At 38.4% G+C, this 21,519-nt stretch overlaps 1 protein-coding gene across 2 annotated transcripts in view; it reads left to right on the top strand.

The window, feature by feature from the left end:
• Lcp1 (lymphocyte cytosolic protein 1) overlaps positions 1-21,519 on the top strand; it is an 81,059-nt gene that overhangs the window by 52,765 nt on the left and 6,775 nt on the right. For both annotated transcript variants that reach the window (XM_013141138.3, XM_063232763.1), the window contains exons 5-16: positions 54-217; positions 387-516; positions 1,706-1,838; positions 3,178-3,259; positions 4,920-5,085; positions 7,112-7,254; positions 9,116-9,211; positions 10,531-10,726; positions 12,708-12,786; positions 13,379-13,493; positions 14,372-14,505; positions 20,937-21,060. In XM_013141138.3, coding sequence (XP_012996592.2) covers positions 54-217; positions 387-516; positions 1,706-1,838; positions 3,178-3,259; positions 4,920-5,085; positions 7,112-7,254; positions 9,116-9,211; positions 10,531-10,726; positions 12,708-12,786; positions 13,379-13,493; positions 14,372-14,505; positions 20,937-21,060 — 1,562 coding nt within the window. The remainder of the gene's footprint in view (positions 1-53; positions 218-386; positions 517-1,705; positions 1,839-3,177; positions 3,260-4,919; positions 5,086-7,111; positions 7,255-9,115; positions 9,212-10,530; positions 10,727-12,707; positions 12,787-13,378; positions 13,494-14,371; positions 14,506-20,936; positions 21,061-21,519) is intronic.

Raw genomic sequence — 21,519 nt, 5'->3', positions numbered from 1 at the left:
TCTAAACGTGGCCCCTGGATTGCGCTGAAGCCCGCTTTGCTTCTGCATTACAGATACAGATGGCAACGGCTACATCAGCTGTAATGAGCTGAATGACTTGTTCAAGGCTGCCTGCTTGCCTCTGCCTGGATACAGAGTAAGAGAGATCACAGAAAATCTGATGGCTACCGGCGATCTGGACAAAGATGGGAGGCTCAGCTTTGATGAGTTCATTAAGGTGAATATGATGCAGAATACAAGGAGATGCATTTAAAACTTGCTCTTTAATTCGGTTTCAAAAAACTATAGGACACATCACTACCCTCCTCGCTTCATCATTATACACTTTCTTTTATGATTTTTCCAGATGGTTGCTTGGTTTCTAAAATTACATTATATTTTTGTAGGTTTTCCATGGCCTGAAAAGCGCAGATGTTGCCAAGACATTTAGAAAAGCAATCAATAAGAAGGAGGGCATTTGTGCAATTGGTGGTACCTCAGAGCAGTCCAGTGTTGGCACCCAACACTCCTACTCAGGTAAGCTGCACTAACGGATGGGGATGGTGGTAAAGATGGTGTTGAGGGTTGAGAGATTTGCGGGTAAAGGATCGATGCCTTTTGAGGTTCCAGATTCTAGAATTGGGACTCAAATCTCAAGGGTGAAAACAAACATAAAAGAGCATGACTGTGGACCACCAGCTGTTCTCCTGTAAGTGAGCCATTTCTAGGGATGTAAAGAGCAGCCCTAGCTCCAGTAGAGTCCAATACAAATGATATCATAAACATTTTTGAAAATACCTTAAAGCCTGCAATAATCCTTTTGTAAATTGTGTGGACAAAATTAGCTACTTCTCTTGTCTTCCACATAATGATTTTTTTAATGCCTACTGAGTAATCAAAAAATTGTGTCTTCATTGATTTGCAAGGAAGTGGTACATTTATTCTGAAGGCTGCCTTCCAACAGCCTTAATGGAAACTTTTAATAGTCCAAAAAGTATAGTTATCCAACATTTCCCAAACTGAGTTCTTTTAAAACATTAGTTAATCAGTTAAACATTGCCTATAGTTGCTATGACAAGGCTTAGTCTTTTTGCTACTGGGTATTTCCCAAGTTCTTGTGAATCAGAATTCCTTGAAAGGAAACTTGTTTTCAAAGACACACAATTTGGAAAATGCAGTGCTAGGAAATAAGGCATAATTAGAAGTTTTACTAAAACTTTAAAAGAAATTCATGGCAGCTTTACTGATAGGAAAGAAAAATTATATAACAAATATTTCATTTCACAGCAGCTTCATTATAATTGTGTGAAGAAATTCGCAGATATTATAAGCATTGTTCATGGGTATGCAAGGTTTAAATCATCAGGGCTACAGGCCAGGTCTCATCCTGTAACATTAGGCCACCTTTATATTCAAATTATAACTATGTAAATATTTTTATTTCTATATATGAAAATATAAATATATTTGCTTCTTACATATGCATTTTTATTATTTGTTCTAAATCTCTTTGGTATATTTTATGACTTGTAAAAAACATAGGTTTTGCGTCTTTTCCCCAAGTGATCTGAGATGTTTAAATGTCAATAAATAATGAGACAATAAGATAATGGACTGAGTAACCTTGTAATGTGTCTTCTGGGCTTGAGAATCTGAGGTCGCTGTGAATAATGTTTCTACCACATTTTCACCTTGCAAACAAGTCACTTTAATCATTTACTTGCAGAGGAAGAAAAATATGCCTTTGTCAACTGGATAAACAAAGCCCTGGAAAATGATCCTGATTGTCGGCATGTTATCCCAATGAATCCAAACACCAATGATCTCTTTAATGCTGTTGGAGATGGCATTGTCCTTTGGTAAATAAAACTTCCTTCTTGATTTCCAAAGAATTGCCCATTTTGTACAGTGTCAACAATCACTGTGTGTATCGTAGGTCCATTCCTTTGCTGTTCAGCTGTACTGGAAATGCTTTTGTAGACTTTCATTTGGCTAGGTCCAAAGAGCAAACCAGTCTCTGCTGCAATTTATAATGAAAAATATAAAACTGCTGTTGCTTGGATGAAGAAGAGGGATACATGGTATAAAGATGAGCAGACACATAGACATCCAGTAATACAGTCAATAATTATTTTTGTGATTGTTTTGTTTTTGTGGTAGTGGAGATTGAATGTAGCATCTGGCTCTGAGTTATATATCCCTGACCTTCTTCTTATACTACTGTTTCTCCTCCTCCTCCCCCTCCTCCTCCTTCTTCTTTTTTATTTTTGAATCAGTGTCTTGTTAAGTTGCCCAGAGCAGACTCGATCTTGCATTCCTCCTCCCTCAGCCCCTGGAGTACTGGGATTATAGGCATGTGCTACTACACCAGACTAGGAGTATTTATTTTTGGAATATTGTGCTGCTCTGTCCATCTGAGCACATTCTACCATGATAGTAAGTAGCCTTGAGAATAGCAACAAAGTAACTGAAGCAATCCAATGCAGGCTAAGCTGAAGCGAAGGAACTTTCGAGTAGCACACAGAAATACAGCACACATTAGGGGGGCACCTGAAGAGGGGCAATGTATCCTCTCCACAGATGGCTCCAAACAGTGGCGGTTAATTCATTTAAGTGTCTTTAAAACTACCTCTGTAGCTCTGGTTCAGCATCATCCCCACATCCACAATCCATCGCATCAGTGAGGTGACAATGGCTGGCACTCAGTGTGCAGTGAGCTCAGGGATTAAAAGGAAAATACGGGGAAAGAAGATATTGAGTCTCTTCTGCTTCAACCAGGGCGATTCTGCTTTTAGTGTTTTATTTATTAGAGTTTATCATGAGATTTTATTTTTAAAAGCTTTCACTGATAAACATGAAATAAAAATAAAACTCTTAGGATTAAGTCCTGCTCTATTAGGCTGGCATCCAAGACACCCCATGGTCTTTCCTGAAACCCCTTGGAGTAAGTTGTATTCACTGGGCACCAGCCTGAGAGGACCATGACACGGGTGAGTGAGGGCGCCAGCAAAAACGACTCTCACCCCCATGTGCCCCACAGCTGTGGCTTTGCCTTGTACTTCCTTTTTATGAATGGCCTTCTCCACCTTCTCGTGTTGCTGACATGTTCACTTATAATATTGCTAGAATTTGAACTCAGTGGACCTGGGCTTTGTTACTGAGAATCCTGTTTTCTTTATTTAATTGCTTCTCTTCCAGTAAGATGATCAACCTGTCAGTGCCAGACACAATTGATGAAAGAACAATCAACAAGAAGAAGCTCACCCCTTTCACCATTCAGGTATGCCTCCCACTCTCATTGCAGTGTAAGATTGCTTGGAAGCACTGAACACCAGCAGTGCTGACCAGCTTTCCACACGAGTGCAGACATTGTGTAAACCTAGACTCTGGACTTGTTATATCTAGTGGCAGTAGAAGGACACATTTCTGTCTGGTGTTTTACTAATAGAGCAGGTAAGAGGAGGTGGGCAAGGCGTTAGTAGTTAGACGATCACTTAGGAATAAAGTTCACACTGGCTAAAGTTTTGTCTCAAGCTTTCCCTAGCAATTTGTCTTTGAGTTGACGCCAAATACATAACATCTAGCTGAAAAGATAAGCCTTTCTAAGGGTGAAAACCAGGAAGCTCTCGGGCAGCCTTTACAGCAATGCTGGCCACAGCCACAAGTGGAATAAATATACCTTGCTTTTATTCGTTCAATTTGCTGATTAACTGGAAGAATAATCAGCAGAAAGTAAACTCTGTATATATAATGTTCAAATATTCTAGCATAGAGCTGGGGATTTAGCTCAGTAGCATAGCACCTGCCTTGTAAAGCAGGCAGTCGTGAGTTTGATCCCCGGTACCGATAAAAAGGAAAAGACAAAAAAAAAATTCTAGCATAATTTTCTTGCTCAGAAACAATGTCTTACTTCCTAAGTGATACACACATCAGTATCTCCTGTTTCAGTTTAAGTGAACTCTGTGCTTTTATTTTTTCTGGGGATCGAACTTACGCCCTCGCACTTGCCAGCTAAATCCCCAGCCCCTGAACTCTGTGCTTTTTAAATAGAAGTGGTGACCAAATTGAGAACAGTGATTAAACAAATAAGGAAAGAGTTCATATTATTCATAATGTTGACCCTAAGTAGAAGTAGCATTTTTCATTTATCATTTGAAAACTATGGTAAGAATCCTCAATGCTGATGGCCTTTGCTTTATTTTTATCATAAAAAATTCAGTACCTCTCTGGCACAGAAATCTCCTCCTCTTCCTTTATGGATTTAAGAATAGTACATAGACTCTAGGTTGAAAACTTTATTGACTCTACTCCAACTATATGTGTTACATACATGCACTACTGTTGATGATAGGTACCCATAATCTGTGTGTGTGTGTGTGTACTCAAGTTTCCTAGGTATAATGGATATTCAGTAAGTTGTCCTATTAAAAACCACTCCATCTTTTTCCAGGAATTTGGTTTCTATCTGTTTCATTCCTGTAATACCCAATCTGCAAGTCAAAAAGCTATTCTGCTGCTGTTTTATGACCTCAGTTTATATCAACCATTGTCTTATTAACAATAGCCAGTGACAGGGCACTGGCGTCCCTCAAAGGTGCCCCTTTCTTTCTGGCTAATGGAGGCGATCAGTGTGTAGTCTTCTTCACAAAGCAAGATGAACAATGAAATGAGTCATTAATTTCCTGCTGACCAAGAAGGGCTTTCCACTCAGAGTGCTGATTTGACGACATAGCCACTGTATAAGCTCTGGGCCTCAGTTACTGGATTTTCTCTTCCTGGTATGGTATTTTTCACTGCTTCTCCTTGGTCTTAAAGCTAGTGAAGACCATGCCTTAGGCCTGTGAACATTCCCAAAGGAAAACATTGCTGTTCCCAGTTAGTAGTCATCATTTGACATTTGCAAAGTGCCAGAATCAAACTCGCATACTTGCTTCTCTCAGGAAAATCTGAACTTGGCTCTGAACTCTGCCTCAGCCATCGGGTGCCATGTGGTTAATATAGGGGCCGAGGACCTGAAGGAGGGGAAGCCCTATCTGGTCTTGGGACTTTTGTGGCAAGTCATCAAGATCGGGTTGTTCGCTGACATTGAGATAAGCAGAAATGAAGGTAAGAGCAAAGTCTCCCATGCTGTGAGAGGTACAGCTGCTGATTAGGGTCTGTGCTGGGAATTGGAGGAGGAGGAAGATGTCAGGAAGTCTCGAGTTTAGACAGATGCACAGTTGTATTGAATTCAGGATATTAATGTAACAGATCCTATTCATGCTGACCAGACTTTAAAAAATGATGGAGCATTATTTTGTTTCCATTTGTAAATAAAGAGGAGAAGAGGGATTAAAGGGCAGGTAGGGGAATGCAAGTAAAAAAAGAATTAAGTTATATCCTATACAGGTACAGATTCCTTATGATGAATGTGGTCATTGTGTATACCTAAAATTTACCAATAAACTTAAGGAATTAAAAAAATGACAGACCACAAGCTTTTTAAGACCACAGGCTAATATAATATGGTTATATATTATATAACCATATAATATAATATGGTTAGAGCCTATAGCTCAGTCTGTCTGGGACTTAAACCTTGAGAGCTTTCTTTTAGAGCTCTTTGTGTTTCAGATACTTCCTAGCAAGTAAAGCTAGTTTTTTTGTTTTGTTTTGTTTTCTTTTCTTTTTTTATCGATACCAGGGATCAAACTCACGACTGTCTGCTTGCAAGACAGGCGCTTATGCCGCTGAGCTAAATCCCCAGCCCCTAGTAAAGCTAGTTTTAACTTATATTTTGTGAGGGAAATCACATTTCTGTACTTCAGTATAACCCCCAGTTAGGAGAAACTATTTCTCGTGATGACTACAGAGGAAGATATGGATCCAACAGTACAAAATTGCCTTTATGTGAGATAAATAAAACTAGAGAGATAGGTACATGATGATGAGTAGTTAACTAAGTGTTGGTAATTTTCTAAGAAAGTAGCTACTAGGTACTCTTACCACCAAAAGAAAAGGAATCCAAAGTTAACTATATGAGATTGAGATGATAGGATGTTAATTTGCTTGACTACAACAATCTTATCACTATGTATATCAAGATACGTATAGGGGGCTGGGGATTTAGCTCAGCAGCATAAGCACCTGCCTTGCAAGCAGGTGGTCGTGAGTTTGATCCCCGGTACCGATAAAAAAAAAAAAATAATAAGTGTATAAAGATACTATATTGTGTATCTTAAACATATACAGTAAATATAAAAATTTAAAAAGACAGTAGAAAATTACGCTTGAGTTTTTAAACTCTGCACTAAAGATGGAGTGGGCAGCCTTTGTCTTCTCTCCCCACCCTGTCCACATTTAAATAGGGGCATTGTGGTTGCATAAACAGAGGTAGTAGATAGACCTTGGAAGGTCCCACAGAAACCACAATGATGCTTTTCTCCAAAATGAAATCTGTAATCAAACCTTAGCCTTCAGTTATATATATTTTTATTTTTATGTTCAAATCACAAATTATGAAGAAACCTGAGAGTCACTTTAAAACCAATATATTAATCATAATATAAAAAAGCAAATGGAGATCTTAAAACCCAGGAAAAAGAATATTGATTGGCAAATTCAAATCAGCCAAATTTAAACCTTCCAACTGAGCAAAAAATATTTGTCTGAGGAAACAGAGGAAAATTGATTACAGTGTTGAGTTGCTATAATTATAAGCAGGTAAGGATCTGAAATATAAAACACGTATGGAATAAGCCAGGAAGACACTGTCATTATTACAAAATTGATCTCTTAAGAGCAAAAGTGTTGTCAAGTCATAAAATGTGGTTTCAGGACCCAGCACTGCATTCTGAGCCAATAGTCTAGGTTTCTCCTTTGGCTGTACCTGTGTCCTTACTCGTATCACTGAGATTTATTGGGGTCTTGTCTTCTCCATCTAAAACATGGGGATAGTTCCTGAGCTCACAGTAGTCCAAGCTTGTTTTAGGAAATAATGCTGGAGTGTTTGTTCTGTGGGAAACGTTATAAGCACATTCGCCCCAAAGAGATCCTGCTGTTGTCTTTTGCTTTCTAATAGCACTTGAGAATTAAGACAAACCCCCCAAACATCCCTTGGATTTATTTTTGTTTGGTTTTTGTGCTTCCTCAGCTCTGATTGCTCTTTTGAGAGAAGGAGAGAGCCTGGAGGATTTGATGAAGCTCTCGCCTGAAGATCTCCTGCTGAGGTGGGCTAATTACCACTTGGAAAATGCCGGCTGCAACAAAATCAGCAACTTCAGTACTGACATCAAGGTAGGAGGAGGAGTGTGGTTTGAACATGACTAACTGGCAGGAAAGGGGAATCTGGTGTTAGAGAAAACACAGATACTGAGCTTTGTGTCTTCAGAAACTCTAGGTTAATGTGGTCCTGTTTTGGAGCTGCTCACTGTCCTCACGGGTTCATCTGCAGCTCTGGGTCACGCACACCACCTGGCCAGGGTCTCTGTGCAGCCTCTGTGAGGGGAGTCTGACTTGAGGCTTGATTATCAGGTTGAGATAGCGCATTGGAAAGAGATAAGACTTCTTAAAGGGGAGCGTCTTTGGGGGATGGGGACTCCTTTTTAAAAATTAAATGAGAATGACTCCCCTAATTATTCTAATAAGTGTAACCACCTTGTATACCTGCCAGATGTTGATCTCATTGCTTCGTACATGCATCGATACATTTAATTCTAACAAGTTGCCCTGAATGAACACTTACGATTCTCCCATTCTTACAAACTGAGGTAAAGAGTGTCACACGGGTCAGGCTCTGGTTTTCAAATGTGAGAAGGATTCTATGCCTAAATGTGAGGAAGCAGCTCTTGGTAAGAGGTAGAGCGACACAGAAAGCCAAAGGAGCACTTTGGAAGAGTCCAGAAGCAGTCTCCTTGGGAACCCACATGAGATACGGGGACAAAACACGAGGGAAATGTTTTAGTCACTCCTGCCATAGAAGTTAGTGGAAACCTTCTCCAGCGAGAGCAAGGCAGAGGACGGATCCCAGGAGCAGTCAGGAATGCACCCTAGCTTGTAGTTTTTTGAGTGATTCTTCCTGGTGCTGGACACGATGGAATCATTGGTGTGTAGAATTCAGGTCCTCCAAGCCCAGGGACAGTTAGAGAAAAGCTTCTAAGGGGAGAGTTCCTCCCATTCCTTATGATCTAAGATAAATCCATTTTTCTAGCTGTACAACTTTCATTGTTTATCAACATTTTTCTACCAGCACCAACCGAAATGGGTTTCTCAAGGCCTGGGCCTGTCTCCCTGCAATTGCTGGAAAACTTTTCAGCCAGAATTAGGATGCATGATCTTAGCTGTCCATTGCTTGGGTTCCTGTCACTAAAAGCCTGTGTTCCTTAGCTCAATTAACCATTTTGGACATTGAGAAGTACAGTGTCTGTCGGAGGCAGGACCAAGCAAGCTGGGCACTTGCACGGTGATTGCACCGCTCCTCAAGGAGCAGCGGAGGGATTTGCTGCAACGCGAGTCTGAGCAGCCAGTACCTTGGAGTGCTTTCAATCCTATAGAATCCAAGAAAGTGTGAGGACTCACTTCCTGTCTCCAGTCTATTACAGCTAAACGTAACCACTGTTCTAGTTTCTAGAGGAACATTGAATATCCCTGTTACTGTACTGTTTTCCCATGCATGCAGACTAGTTGTTAAAGCTTCAGCCTTCAGTCTTTGAAATCTTTTTCTTTTGCTGATTGTGCATTTAAATGTGTTTTTAAACTCTGCTTTAAACTTCTGCTTCCTTTTTCTGTCACTTTTTTTTTAATTAAACCTTAGCTGACTGACTTCTACAGCAGTATAAAGGTATATATATTTTCCTGTATACCATTAAATACATAATGTGCTTTTCTGCCATAAGGATAATACAATAATGTCTGCTTCTTTGGGTTGCCTTTTATGTGTCTTATATTTTCAATTGTTAAATTCCATTAAAAAGAAAAAGAAAAGAAAGTATGCAACCAGACGAATACAACATTCAAATTAGCGCATGTTTCAAGCTTTGTTAATTAAGTTGCATTCCTAAATTACAGTGAAATCAGAAATAAAATACTGGCTTTGGGGAAATTATTGTCATGCTAAGTACGTGCTGTTTTGCAATTGTCACTTCTTAATTTTTCACAGGATTCCAAGGCTTATTATCACCTGCTGGAGCAGGTGGCCCCTAAAGGAGATGAAGAAGGCATCCCTGCTGTGGTTATTGACATGTCAGGGCTAAGGGTAAGGATGCCAAAGTGACACTGCCATTGTGTTGGTTGTTCCATTGTTCCTGCAAGACCCTTCTCTGGAGTTCTGCATAAAATCCTGAAATCCCTGTGAAACTATTAAAAACTCTTAATAGTTTTTTATATAATTGTGGAAAAGTGAATCTGGAAACACACAAATGCTAATTTGGTGCCATCTGCCATGCTAAGCACTTATTTATATCCCATCATTTCAGCACCAACTGGATCTGAATACTAAAACTGTAGGTTTTTTAAATTTTGATTTGATTTGATTTTTAATTGGTACACAGGAGCTAGACAATGTATGAAGTACAGTGTCACATTTTATGTCTATATCCATTGGATAATGGTCAGATCAAGGGTGTATTTTTCGGTTTTTCCACCACATTTGATATTGATCTTGAGAATTAACTTTGTCAGTTTTTGTATTTCATTTATTTAACATTGTTGGAATTAAATCCAAGGGTGTGATATTGAAGTTAATCGCTTCCTAAATGAGAAATAAAGTAAAGATAAATAAGAAGTAACGGTCATCAAATGTATAACACACAGTGTTATCTAGTAAAACATCAATTTAAGAAATGTAGTTTAAAATTCAATTTTTCTGAACACTGTGATGTTTTTGATTTTGTAAACAGTGGGCCATATTTGAACAAAATTTTAGTCCTATAAGAGTCTGCTTACTAATTACGGGAGATTGTCTGGAATCATTTGAGTATGTGGAGTGGTTCTCAATCTGAAGTCTGAAAAAGCCAAATTGATATTATATATTGACATTATATATCAGTGACAATATGTAAGCGAACTGACTGATATTTGCTTTGTCTAGCTTACAAGTATGCTGGTTCAGTATAGGATAAGTGTTTATATAATCAGATATTGACAGTTCTCATTTAAATTTGCAGGTTTTTTTATGAATTTGAAATAAGAATATAAATTATTAAATAAGCTTTTTGATTAAAAACTCATGAAGTCTGTGTAAGAAAGTAATACAAAGGAAATGATGTGTAAAAATAATTAAAATCAATGAAAATGAAAAGATTGTAGAATTTACTGAATTTCTTTACAAACAGAGCAAACAACCAACCATTCATCTGAAATGGTTGTGGACAGAGTTTCACTTACCTGACTTCTGAGATGCCTCTTACTTGTGATCGTCTAGTTTGGGTGCAGGAGGACATAAGCCATAATGTGCTGTTAACAAGTATCTACCCCCAGGGTGTCAGAGAGACTTCCACTCCCTTCTCACATGACACATGACCACGTTGCGCTTGGAAGCTGGGCCCAGCCTTGACACATCCGTTTTCATTGCAGGAGAAGGACGACATCCAGAGGGCAGAATGCATGCTGCAGCAGGCAGAGAGGCTGGGCTGCCGACAGTTTGTCACAGCCACAGATGTTGTCCGAGGGAACCCTAAGCTGAACTTGGCTTTCATCGCCAACCTCTTTAACAAATACCCTGCCCTGCACAAACCAGAGAACCAGGACATTGACTGGGGTGCTCTCGAAGGTAACTGTAAACCAGTTGCTTAAAATGTTTGGAAAAGAACTCACAATTCTAATTCAGAGGCCACTCAAAATCTCCCCCTGAGCAAATATAAACCCCTCATATGTGTAAATAGCCCATCAATTATCTGATATACAACAAAGATAATAAATACATCAATCAAGTCAATTATAGAATAATGAAAAACGATTGTACCACATACATAGGCTTCATCCGTTATCAGAATTTAAATGTTTTAGAGAAGACAGTGCATTTAATTATTGGATGAAATAAATTCTGAGATCTAAACCCCTAGTTTATGTACTTAATAGACTCTATTAATTCCTGGAGGCAAGAAATGACCAGCACTCACTATCTAAAGATGGTTTTGATTTATACTAGAATACAGTTACTGAGCTTTTCATTTGTCTTGTTTCTCTGACTGGATTCTTAGAAACATGAAAACTATTTTGAGGCAGAATCCTGCCAGTTATATTTTACAGATTTACACCCTAATGTTGGACAAAGAGTATAAAGCTGTAATCAGTTTCTTCCCAACAGAAGTGTCAGAAATGTTTCCTTGGTGGTTTTTCTCATGTACAAATTGAAACAAAATAAAGTGTCAAAATTAATATTAAATGAATGTCACAAAAGCAAGGAAATCTAGGTTTAAATATTGGTTGATTCTTTTCCAAAATACATTACTCTAGTTGGAAATACAGAATCAGTCTCTGTTTAGTAGTGCTGCATTTATGTCATTTGGCAAACAATGCCAAGGGTGCTTTCATTTTGTTGATCTCCGATCTATGTATCAAGCCCACTTATGTTCATTTTCAGCTTCTCTTTAGGACACTGAAGTTTAGGTCCTGAGCTGTCCCCCCACCAAGTGCTTTTCTATCCCACCTTCCAGTGCATCTGCTGCCCTTTAGAAATTCTCCAGTCCCTTTAATAGCATTTATTTTCCTTTAGTCATCAAAACTGAAGACCTTGGATTCTCCTCTATCTTCCTGTCCTTCACCCTTTAGTGTATTAAACCGGCAAATACTGATACTTCTTCATTTAGAATGTCTTCTAGATTACTATTTTCTTTTCCTCCTTTTTTCTGCTGTTGAACTCATATTATCTCCTATACCAATTATTTTAATAGCTATTAGGAAGCATTCCTTCATTTACCAGACGTTTGAATATCCTCCACATGCTACTTCCAAACACTATCCCCCCTGCACGTTTAATTTAAGTGTCTCTCGCCTTTCAACAATCCTGCACACTGCTGCCGGACACTTCCCAATATAGTTTTCATTATATATCTGCCTTGCTCAAGAATTTATGTTTTAATTTTTTATATAGAGAGAATAAAAGCAAACAAAAGAGAACAAAGCCAATCAAAACAAAATATGAAGATAACAAGTGTTTATAATAGTAATAAAAAAGAACCCATGATGGTGAACATTGTGTAATAGATCAACCCAAATCTGTTTATCAGCATTTAAAGATCCTCAGCTCTGGTTGCAGCCCCTAGACGGCCTTATCTCTGTGTGCTACACTGTGTTACACAGCTCCCCGTCTAATCAGTTCCTGGTGTTCTTAGTAGACATTTACCTGTTGTTTCCTTCATGTTTATATCATTCCAAACCCTCTACTCTCTCCTCATTAATATCCCATACTATTCTTTCCCTTGTCTCAACTTGAATAGCAAATACATCTGTCTCCTATTGACTATTTCTCTAGATTCTGTGATCTTTGTTTGGTGCTCGAATCATTTTTCCAGCAAGAATATCTAACTAGGTATTTTATCAAGGATCTTTCATACACTAATAAAAGCTACAGAAATACTTGTTGAATTGAAATAGAGGGGACAAAGAATAGCAACCTTCACCCACATCCAGTATTTTATTATTTTCATTTTACCTTCTGTTTTTATTGCGGCCTCTTGTGTTAAAAATTAGATAATAAAAATGGCCTGCTGTCTAGGAGTCAGAAAGGTAATCAGTCTTGTTTCATCCAGGTGAGACGAGAGAAGAACGGACATTTAGGAACTGGATGAATTCACTGGGCGTTAACCCCCGAGTGAACCACTTGTACAGGTAAGAACAGTCAGAAATTCATCCCTGGCATGAGATAGAAAGATCTCAAAGATTATAGAATTGTGAATACTGTTATGGTATCCATCCATCCTCAAAATGTGGGTCCCTTGATGAGGATGGAAGGTGTCGGATGCTCCCCTGGAAAAGTCCCCTCCATGTAGCAACCTCGCTGTGTTCAATTCAAAAGCAAGACTTCAGCAAAACAATAAATTTGCTGTGTGTGCTAAACCTATAATGTTCTTACAACCCTGGTACTGCTAAAAACGAAAAAGACAAAAAAAAAAAAAAAAAAAAAAAAAAAAAAACAAGCAGGCCAGAAAATAAATGAGGTTTAGATCGGCAGTTAGCTGTCTCCTATGCTATTTGTGACAGCCATGTTTGTTTTCCTGGAGACAACTCATCATTCCTGGGGAAAGTAAGTTCCCCAATTTCTCTACATCACAATTTCTTCTTCTCTAAAGGAGTGACTCCCGTCGACTCTGTAAGGTGATTGTGATTGTTGTGAGAGCTAAAATATAAGGAGGTGCTGGCCTGCTGTCGACCGTGAATAAGACATTGGGTATCTGAACATTCTTTTGTTTGTTTTGTTCAGTGACTTATCAGATGCCCTGGTCATCTTCCAACTCTATGAAAAGATTAAAGTCCCTGTTGACTGGAACAGAGTAAACAAACCGCCATACCCCAAACTTGGGGGCAACATGAAGAAGGTAAACAAGGACTATTCTGATATTTTAAGGGGCAGATGAAGTCACAAACTGGCAAGACATTTTGTGAATGCTTATCAGGCAGTCAAACTTAGATAAGCAATGTTCATTCAGGGATAAATTATAGTACAGCAGTCAAGAAACCTGAATAGTTTATTAAAGTGAGTCCATTATTACTTATTTATAATTCTGGGTTGGATGTCTTTAAACATTATCTTATAAAAATTCTAATTAAGATAATTAGAGCAAGCAGAGCCACAGGGCTTTTCCCTCCCAGCAGGATCTTCATTCTAATTTCCTAAAGAATTGGAGCTGTGTACTGACAACTTGACTGTTACAAATAGTTGGTCTATTGTCAACACAGTGGGAACATTATTTTGCAACAACAGGGTTGGCATAACCATTTGTCACTATTTCTCATCTGTGTGACCCTTAATGATCCATGAGTAGTCACCGGAATATCTGACCTACATGTGCAACCACTACGTGTATGTAAGATGGAGAATCCAAATTTTCCATGTCCATCTCCATGAATTCGTCTCTTTTAGAAATATTACAGACAGGTACCTGAGGATCACTGTCTATTTATGTAATGTATATAGCTATGAAAATATGCATAATAGTGAATTTATTCTAGCTTTTCAATTAAGAGTACACTGTGAATATTTCGGATGGAAAAAAGAGGTTCCAGTTGAGTAAACATGGAAAACCCTCCTTTATCTAATTCAGAATCCTAGAATTCGGAACTGGTAGGGACTTGAGAATCATTCAATCTGACCTTGTTTTGTTCAGTTTTATCTGTATTTTTTAATTAATTTACTTGGTGTTTATGATAATCAAAGTGATGACATTAAATTGTTTTCTTTCTTGTTCTTCAATAGCTTGAGAATTGTAATTATGCAGTGGAACTGGGGAAGAATCAAGCTAAGTTTTCCCTAGTCGGCATTGCTGGACAAGATCTCAATGAAGGGAACCGCACTCTGACGCTGGCCTTGATCTGGCAGCTGATGAGAAGGTAGTGCACCTCATGGGAGGGGCTTTTACTGCCTGGCTTTCTTGCCTAGAAATAGACTATTACATTTTTAGGAATGTGAGTAAGTTAAACCACCATGCCCAGAGCTATACTAACAAAGAAGTCCTTTTTGTTTTTCTATTTTTTCTCTGTCCTTTAAATTCTATTTTCATCTCTGGTATTTTACAAATGTGTCATGAGGTTTATACACATTTTGAATTATTGTTTCATTTTAAGGAGTCATATCATCATTATAGAGTGACACTGTTTATGGCTGACGATATTCTTTTCTCTGAAATCTATGTTTTAGTATATTAATATATCTACCACTGTTTAGTTTTCATTTGTGGATGGCATGCCATATCTTCTTCTATCTTTTTATTTTTGTATAAGTAACAATTACCTTTAAAAGGGCTTGAAAAATAATGGGAAACAATGCATAATTTCCAACATAATTCACCATTTCTGGTGTTCTTCCCTCCCTTGTATAGACTAAGATTTACATCCGGCATCCTATTCCTTCTACCTGAAATATTTCATACAGCACAAGTCTGCTGATGATGAATTCTTTCATCTTCCATATGTCAGGAAGATTCTTTCATTTTTAATATTTGCGCAGAATTCTAGGTAGTTTTTTTCTCAGTGCTTTAAATATGGTTTTCACTCTTCTTAACTGCATTGTTTCCCACAAAATCTGTCACTCTTTTTCCCTTTGTGTAGTGTGTTTTCTTTTTTTTTTTTTTTTTTTTCTGGCCAACTATAGATTTCTCTTTACCTCTGGCTTTAAGCAGTTTGATTATGCCTTAGATTGTTGAATTTATTGGATCTGAAGGTTTAAACTTTCTTCCAAATGTGAGAAATGTCTGGCATTCATTTCTTCAAATGCATCATCCGTACCTACCCAGTCCTGTTTAGAAGATACCAAGTCCATTTATATATGATCATTTGTGCTCGTCTCTGAATTTATTCATGCTCTGTTCATTTCCTCTATGTTTTATTTTTCTGTCGACATTTCACTGTGTATATGCAATGTAGTGTCTTCACTTCAGTAACATCATCTCTCTCCATCCTGTGTCTTATGAGTCTTTTCCACATATCTTCTTTATTCAACCTTCTTGAACATACAGAATGCAATTGTAATAACCATTATTTCTAGTTCTAATTCTATTGAATTTTTATCATTAATATGCCATATTTTCTGACTTATTTCTCGTGCTGCTATTTTATGCCAGCGATTGTAAATTTTTCCTTTCTGTGTGATGGATGTTTGTATGTTCCTTTTAGTATTCTTGAAATTTTTCTGGAACAGAGTAGGGTTACTTTAAATCTCCTTTCATCCTTTGAGTTTCACTAGAGTAGAGCTTATCTTGGTCTGCTGCTATCGAAATAATATTATCTGAGTACTCTACCTGGTGTTCCATGTTTTATAAAATCTTTCCACTCCGAATGGTGAGAACCAAACAATTTCTATCCCAGTGTGAACTCCAAAGATTTTTCTACTTTCTTATTTCTGATATTTTGTCTCATAGCCTCTAGTGGTTTATTCACATGCATTCATTAGGTAGAAATCAGCTACAGTCTTGAAGAAAACCTTCCCAAAGTCTCTGGGAATTTCTTTCTGGATGAATCTCTGGTCTTAATGAAGTGCTTTGCTCTCTACTTTTCTCTTTCATGAAGTTTACACAACTTGGCTTCCTTGAATTCTCACCCCTGTTACCTCAAATCAGGGAGTGGCGGTGTCTGTTTGGATTTTTCCTTCCTGCACTGCAGCCTGGAAACTCTGTGTGCTGGGGCAGTTTCGTATTTTCCTTCCTTCAGGGACCACTGTGTTGTGTTTCTTTTCCTCCTATGTCCAAACAACTTTGTTTGGTATGCTCTTCATTGTGTATTAGGAGTTTAAATTCTCTTAGTTTGTCAGGTCCAGAAGCACAAGTCTTTTTAATAGAGAATCTTTGTGTTCTCTATTTTAAAATATCTCTATTAAGTAGAGATAACTGTAACAGAGGTCTTTTGATACTTTTTGGAGCTAAATGTAAACTTGATTCATATGAGGACTATTGGTGATATTAGTTATTAAATAAAACATAGTAAGATATGCAAATAGTTTGTAAGAAAAATAAACAATTTTGGTATGAAACCATGAGCCTAGGAATGATTTCAAACAACTCTATAAGTACACAACAGTTTAGTTTTAAATGCTTTACTCTTTCCCTCTACACCAATATCTCTGAATAGACAATAATTTCACATTGTCCAATTACAGCCTATGTTAGAATGACTATATTTTTCTATCAGGAAGAAAGCCTTCCTTCCCAAACTACAGGCTCCATTACATTATGTCTAGCAAGGTCATAACAAAGGCAAGGTGTGTAGTCCCTAAGGTATATTAGCTTTGGTCCCACTGTATGCAGACCCCAATTTTTGTGATTAGTCCTTGATATAATTATGGCAGTGTTTCCAGATGGTGTAGGATAATCAACAGTGATCACAGTAGACTTAGACTTTAGTGTGTGACTCACATTTGCTTTACCAAATATAGAGCTCTTCTATCCATCTTAAAACTGAGGTCTCCTTACTGATGGAAGGCAGGCATGTGAAATCACTCAGAACAGAAAGCTCCATAGCTAATGAACTCAATTCCATCTTTTGTTTTGCTACATATATTTAGGGCATCACTGAAAGACCCTAAGAACTACTCCTATATTTCTTGAAATACAGGAAGAAACTATCTTCATTTTTCTTTTACATGTTTCTTTAATTCTAAGTAGATTGCCTTTCAGTGCTAATTTATTTAAAAATCAAAGCGAATGTCATTTTTCTAAATTTTTTTTTTTTTTGAGGCAGGGTCTCACTAGGTAGAACAAGCCAGCCTTAAACTTGCTTGTATAGTCCAGGCTGGCCTTGAACTACAGTGATCCTCCTGGCTCAGCTACCAAGGTCTGGAACTACAGGCATATGTCACCATGCCCAGTGGAAAGCGAATATCTTTGAATTCACTCATGGATTACAGCACAAAATAGTCTTTAAGGTGTTTTATTCTAATGTTAGAAAATTCAGACCCACTCTATTCTTTTTTTAAAATTTCATAATATCTAAAAATCATCTTGTAAAAAAAAAGAAACAATAAGAATAAAAATCACCTTATAACTTGCTCTTTGTTCTGGAAGTTTTATAAATGTGGCCCAAAGCACTTCTTGAGGGCTGGTACATATATGATGAGATCTAGTTGCTGTTCCAGCCTTTACCTGGTTCATAAATCTTACTTTTCATGAATGTTTACTACATAAGAATTGTACATGGAAAAGAAATGCATTACTGTTGAAGGAGAAGAAATGACTGATAATTATGTAAATGGCTCCAGACGGGATTTTTTTCATTCCTTTCTTTTTTCTTTTCTCTGGGTGCCAAATATTAACAGACCTATTAAATTTACATCAGTTCTAGCTAGAATTTATTTCAGTGGACTGCACTGATGTGCTAATTTAGTCATTTATCTGGACAATAAATGGCACGTCATCCTCCCCTCAAGAACAAAGGAGAGGTGTATGCTCGAGCCTTCTTTTCCCTTCAGCTCGTGGAAATTGTTCACAGATTGGACAGCTGGCAAATAGTATGTGTGTATAAATTTGGAGACAAAAGCCTGAAACAAGCAGGCTGTCGGCAGATGGCAATAATTGTTAGAGTCAAGCAAATGAACAGAATCTGAAGCAGACAAACAAGTTAATTCCCTGCAATCACATGGGCATGGATGGTAAAATCCTTGACAAGCAAAACACTGAGGTCTGTGCCTGTGTGACAAATGTTAAATAAATAAAACAAGTGTTAAAAGGCAGGAAAGCAAGCAGGTAATAATCACACTCTCCCTGGCCTTCACATCGCACCTCATCAATCCTCTTTTGTTGAATGAGGAATGGGGAGGGCCGGGGCACATTTCATTTTGACAGAGGGCTTTGCTGTGCGGCATACTTCACAAGCACCAGTTATACTGAGATTGAGAAGGCAGGATTCCACCTAAGAGCATGGTTGCCCCAAACACATTTGAGAGTAAGAGTTAATTAACTCACAAGGAAAAATCTTGGTAAACAGTCCAGTTTTAGCAATTAGCTATATTACAAATCTCCTGTAGATGAATAGTTGCTTAGTGGAGTCTATAAATGGAGACTGTAGCATTGTTCTAGTCTTTTTTCCCTTTATTTTTTATTATTACACTTAAAAATGAGTGTGTACTTCTGTTTTAAACTTCTTTCTCACCTGAGGTGGCATTTAGCTTGTTACATTAGGTTATATACAGAGAAAATCTAATGAAGTAAAGCACTGATCTGCCTTTTCTCCCTGAGCAGTTGATTGGGATGCATATCTAGCTATCAAGGAGCCAGAGGCCAATTATGCCATAAAACATAACCTTTATAAGCAAAACAAAGGCAGGTCTTTTTCAAAGTAGGAATGTTTTAAAATCTACCCCGCATATTTATCTTGCAGGCTAATTATTTCTTAGCATTTTGGTTCCATCTTTCAGCCCAAACTGAGCATTTTCACTATTCATTATTCTTTTGGTTTTCCTGGGGGAAAATCACTCACTACTGTACCCCTGAAATAAAAATTCTTGGAAAGGGTTTTAAAATAAGTTAACAATAATAACTAATCTACTGCTTGAACTGAGAATAACTCAGAAGATTAGAAATTCACTAGCGGCAAAGGCCATCCCAGGAAGCAGGCTTAGTTAAGTCCTGGAATCAGGAGGCAGGAAGATGTATGGTGGTACTGAGAATCTCCTGATGGTTCTGAGCCGTTGAAATAAGAAAGAGGAGAGGGGAGGAGAGGGCAGGGGAGGGGAGGGGAGGGGAGGGGAGGAGAGAGAAGGAGAGGAGAGAGGAGAGGAGAGCAGAGGAGAGGAGAAGGGAGGGGAGGGGAGAGGAGGGGAGAGAAAGGGATGGGGGAGAGGAGAGGAGAAGAGAGGAGAAGGGAGGGGAGGGGAGGGGAGGAGATGAAGAAGAGGGAAAGAAAGAAGAAGATGTGTTGAAAAAGAACAACAGAGCCAAACTTTGAAGTATGTATAAGCACACAAAGGAGTTTGATCTGTGTTCCTTGGGCCATGGAGAATCACTTTGAATGACATGGTCACAACTGCACCGTGGAAAGGAAGTTCTATAAAGAGGCAAAATAGAATGAATAGAAATCATTGATTTGGGAGAGACTTGAGAGGTCTCACTGAGTGGATGTAAGTACTGGTTTATTTTGGTTTTGGTTTTGGTTTTGGTTTTCTGAGGCAGGATCTCACTATGTAGTCCACCATGTAGACCCTGAACTCGAGGCAATCCTCCTGCCTCAACCTCCCACATGCTGGGATTACAGGCTTGTACCATGCACAGCTCAGTACCAGTTTATTATTTTTTTTTTTTTATTTTTTATCGGTACTGGGGATCGAATTCACGACTGCCTGCTTGCAAGGCAGGTGCTTATGCCGCTAAGCTAAATCCCCAGCCCCTCAGTACCAGTTTATTAAATATGACATTTTTTTCATGAAAAAAAGTTGCAGAGGCCATCGTGCTCTCAACATACAATCCTGGGAAGCTGTTTCAATACAGAACAAGTGAGGCGTTGCTCTCTTTTCAAGGATTAAACTTGACATCCGTGTGGAAAATCACAGGAGAACTGGGCTTTGTGTGAGGCAGTAACTGGAGAATGATAGCCACTGGATTATGTAAGCAAACTCCTGGGCACCAGGTGGAGGTGACCTCATTTAGGCAAGCGCTTCCAGAGGAGTCACGGGCTTCCTGAGCTTCAGTCAGAGAATAGCACGCTGTAACTGAAGCCCTTGACCGCTCTCCCAAGCCTGAACCAGGAGGTCAGAAACCCTCCCTGTTGCTCAGGCGCTGCCTCTTTTCCTTCCCAGAAGGGAGCAGCTTGAGGAGATGGTGACTCTGCTCTGCTCTGTGGAATTATAAAGACTCGTAGCGTCTTCTTAATAAATGTTCTCTTAGGAAATCACAAACTCTAACATTAGTACGTGTCTAAGGCCCATCTTACCTTTAAGCTAAAGTATTGCTTTTATATCAGAAATTTCTTTGTGTTTTTCCTTTATCATGTCACTGCTGAAGTTTTTCAAACATTGAATAATTTCTTGATTTTTATGGTTCTTTTAAGAACAGTATTACTGGTTGGAGTCCATTGCTTCATTTTCCACTTCTCACATTTTTTTTTACTTCCTTCCTAGTGCTTAAAGAAGGTATTTGCTTTGCCTTTCATTATAACAACCGACTGTTTCCATTTTAAATTCCCATAACAGGGTCTGACGGTGTTGTGTGTCCTTTTGCCCTCCGGTGTAATAGTGTTCGGTCAATCTCCTACGACAGACCTAGAAAGAAAACAAAATTTCTACCTTCTTAAGCCCTTTAGCAACGGAATCTCTAGAAATCATTCTTGGTTTGATTCAGGTACACACTGAATATGCTCGAAGACATTGGTGGTGGGCAGAAGGTCAATGATGACATCATCATCAACTGGGTGAATGAGACACTGAAGGAGGCAGAGAAAAGCTCCTCCATCTGCAGTTTCAAGGTAAAGTTTCCAGCCTCCGTTAGAAGCCACTTGAGCTGCAGACTTATCTTTATTGTTCTCATTTCTTGTTAAGTGACCTTCAGTGTTAGAGTCGAGGCCCTCCGCATGTTGATTTTTCTGAAATGGCCCAGTACTGTTCCCATGCTCCCTGGCCATTCCTCTGACAAACCTCTGGTCACTTTCTTCCATAATACTTAATTTTGAAAAATCATCATTTTAAACACATCATTGTAGGCTTTGTTCTTTCAGAGGAACATGATGTATTTCTTAGATATGTGCACACGTCCATGGATCAGATTTTTAACATTCTAAGGGGGAAATGTAAAGTGCTAAAAGATCTCCCATGTGATGTTCAAAGCCAATTGTGCTGTGTGTCCAAAACCTATTTTTATTGACAGCAGCATTGTGTTTTATTAAATTTTTTAACTCATCCATTCATTAGCTGGATTTTTCCTTGAG

Source organism: Cavia porcellus, unplaced genomic scaffold (assembly GCF_034190915.1).
Source record: "Cavia porcellus strain 051 isolate PalLab524CR breed Dunkin Hartley unplaced genomic scaffold, mCavPor4.1 scaffold_21, whole genome shotgun sequence".
In the NCBI taxonomy this organism is placed as follows: domain Eukaryota; kingdom Metazoa; phylum Chordata; class Mammalia; order Rodentia; family Caviidae; genus Cavia; species Cavia porcellus.
Note: the sequence above shows the minus strand (reverse complement) of the source record. Positions and strands in the feature narration are given on the sequence as shown.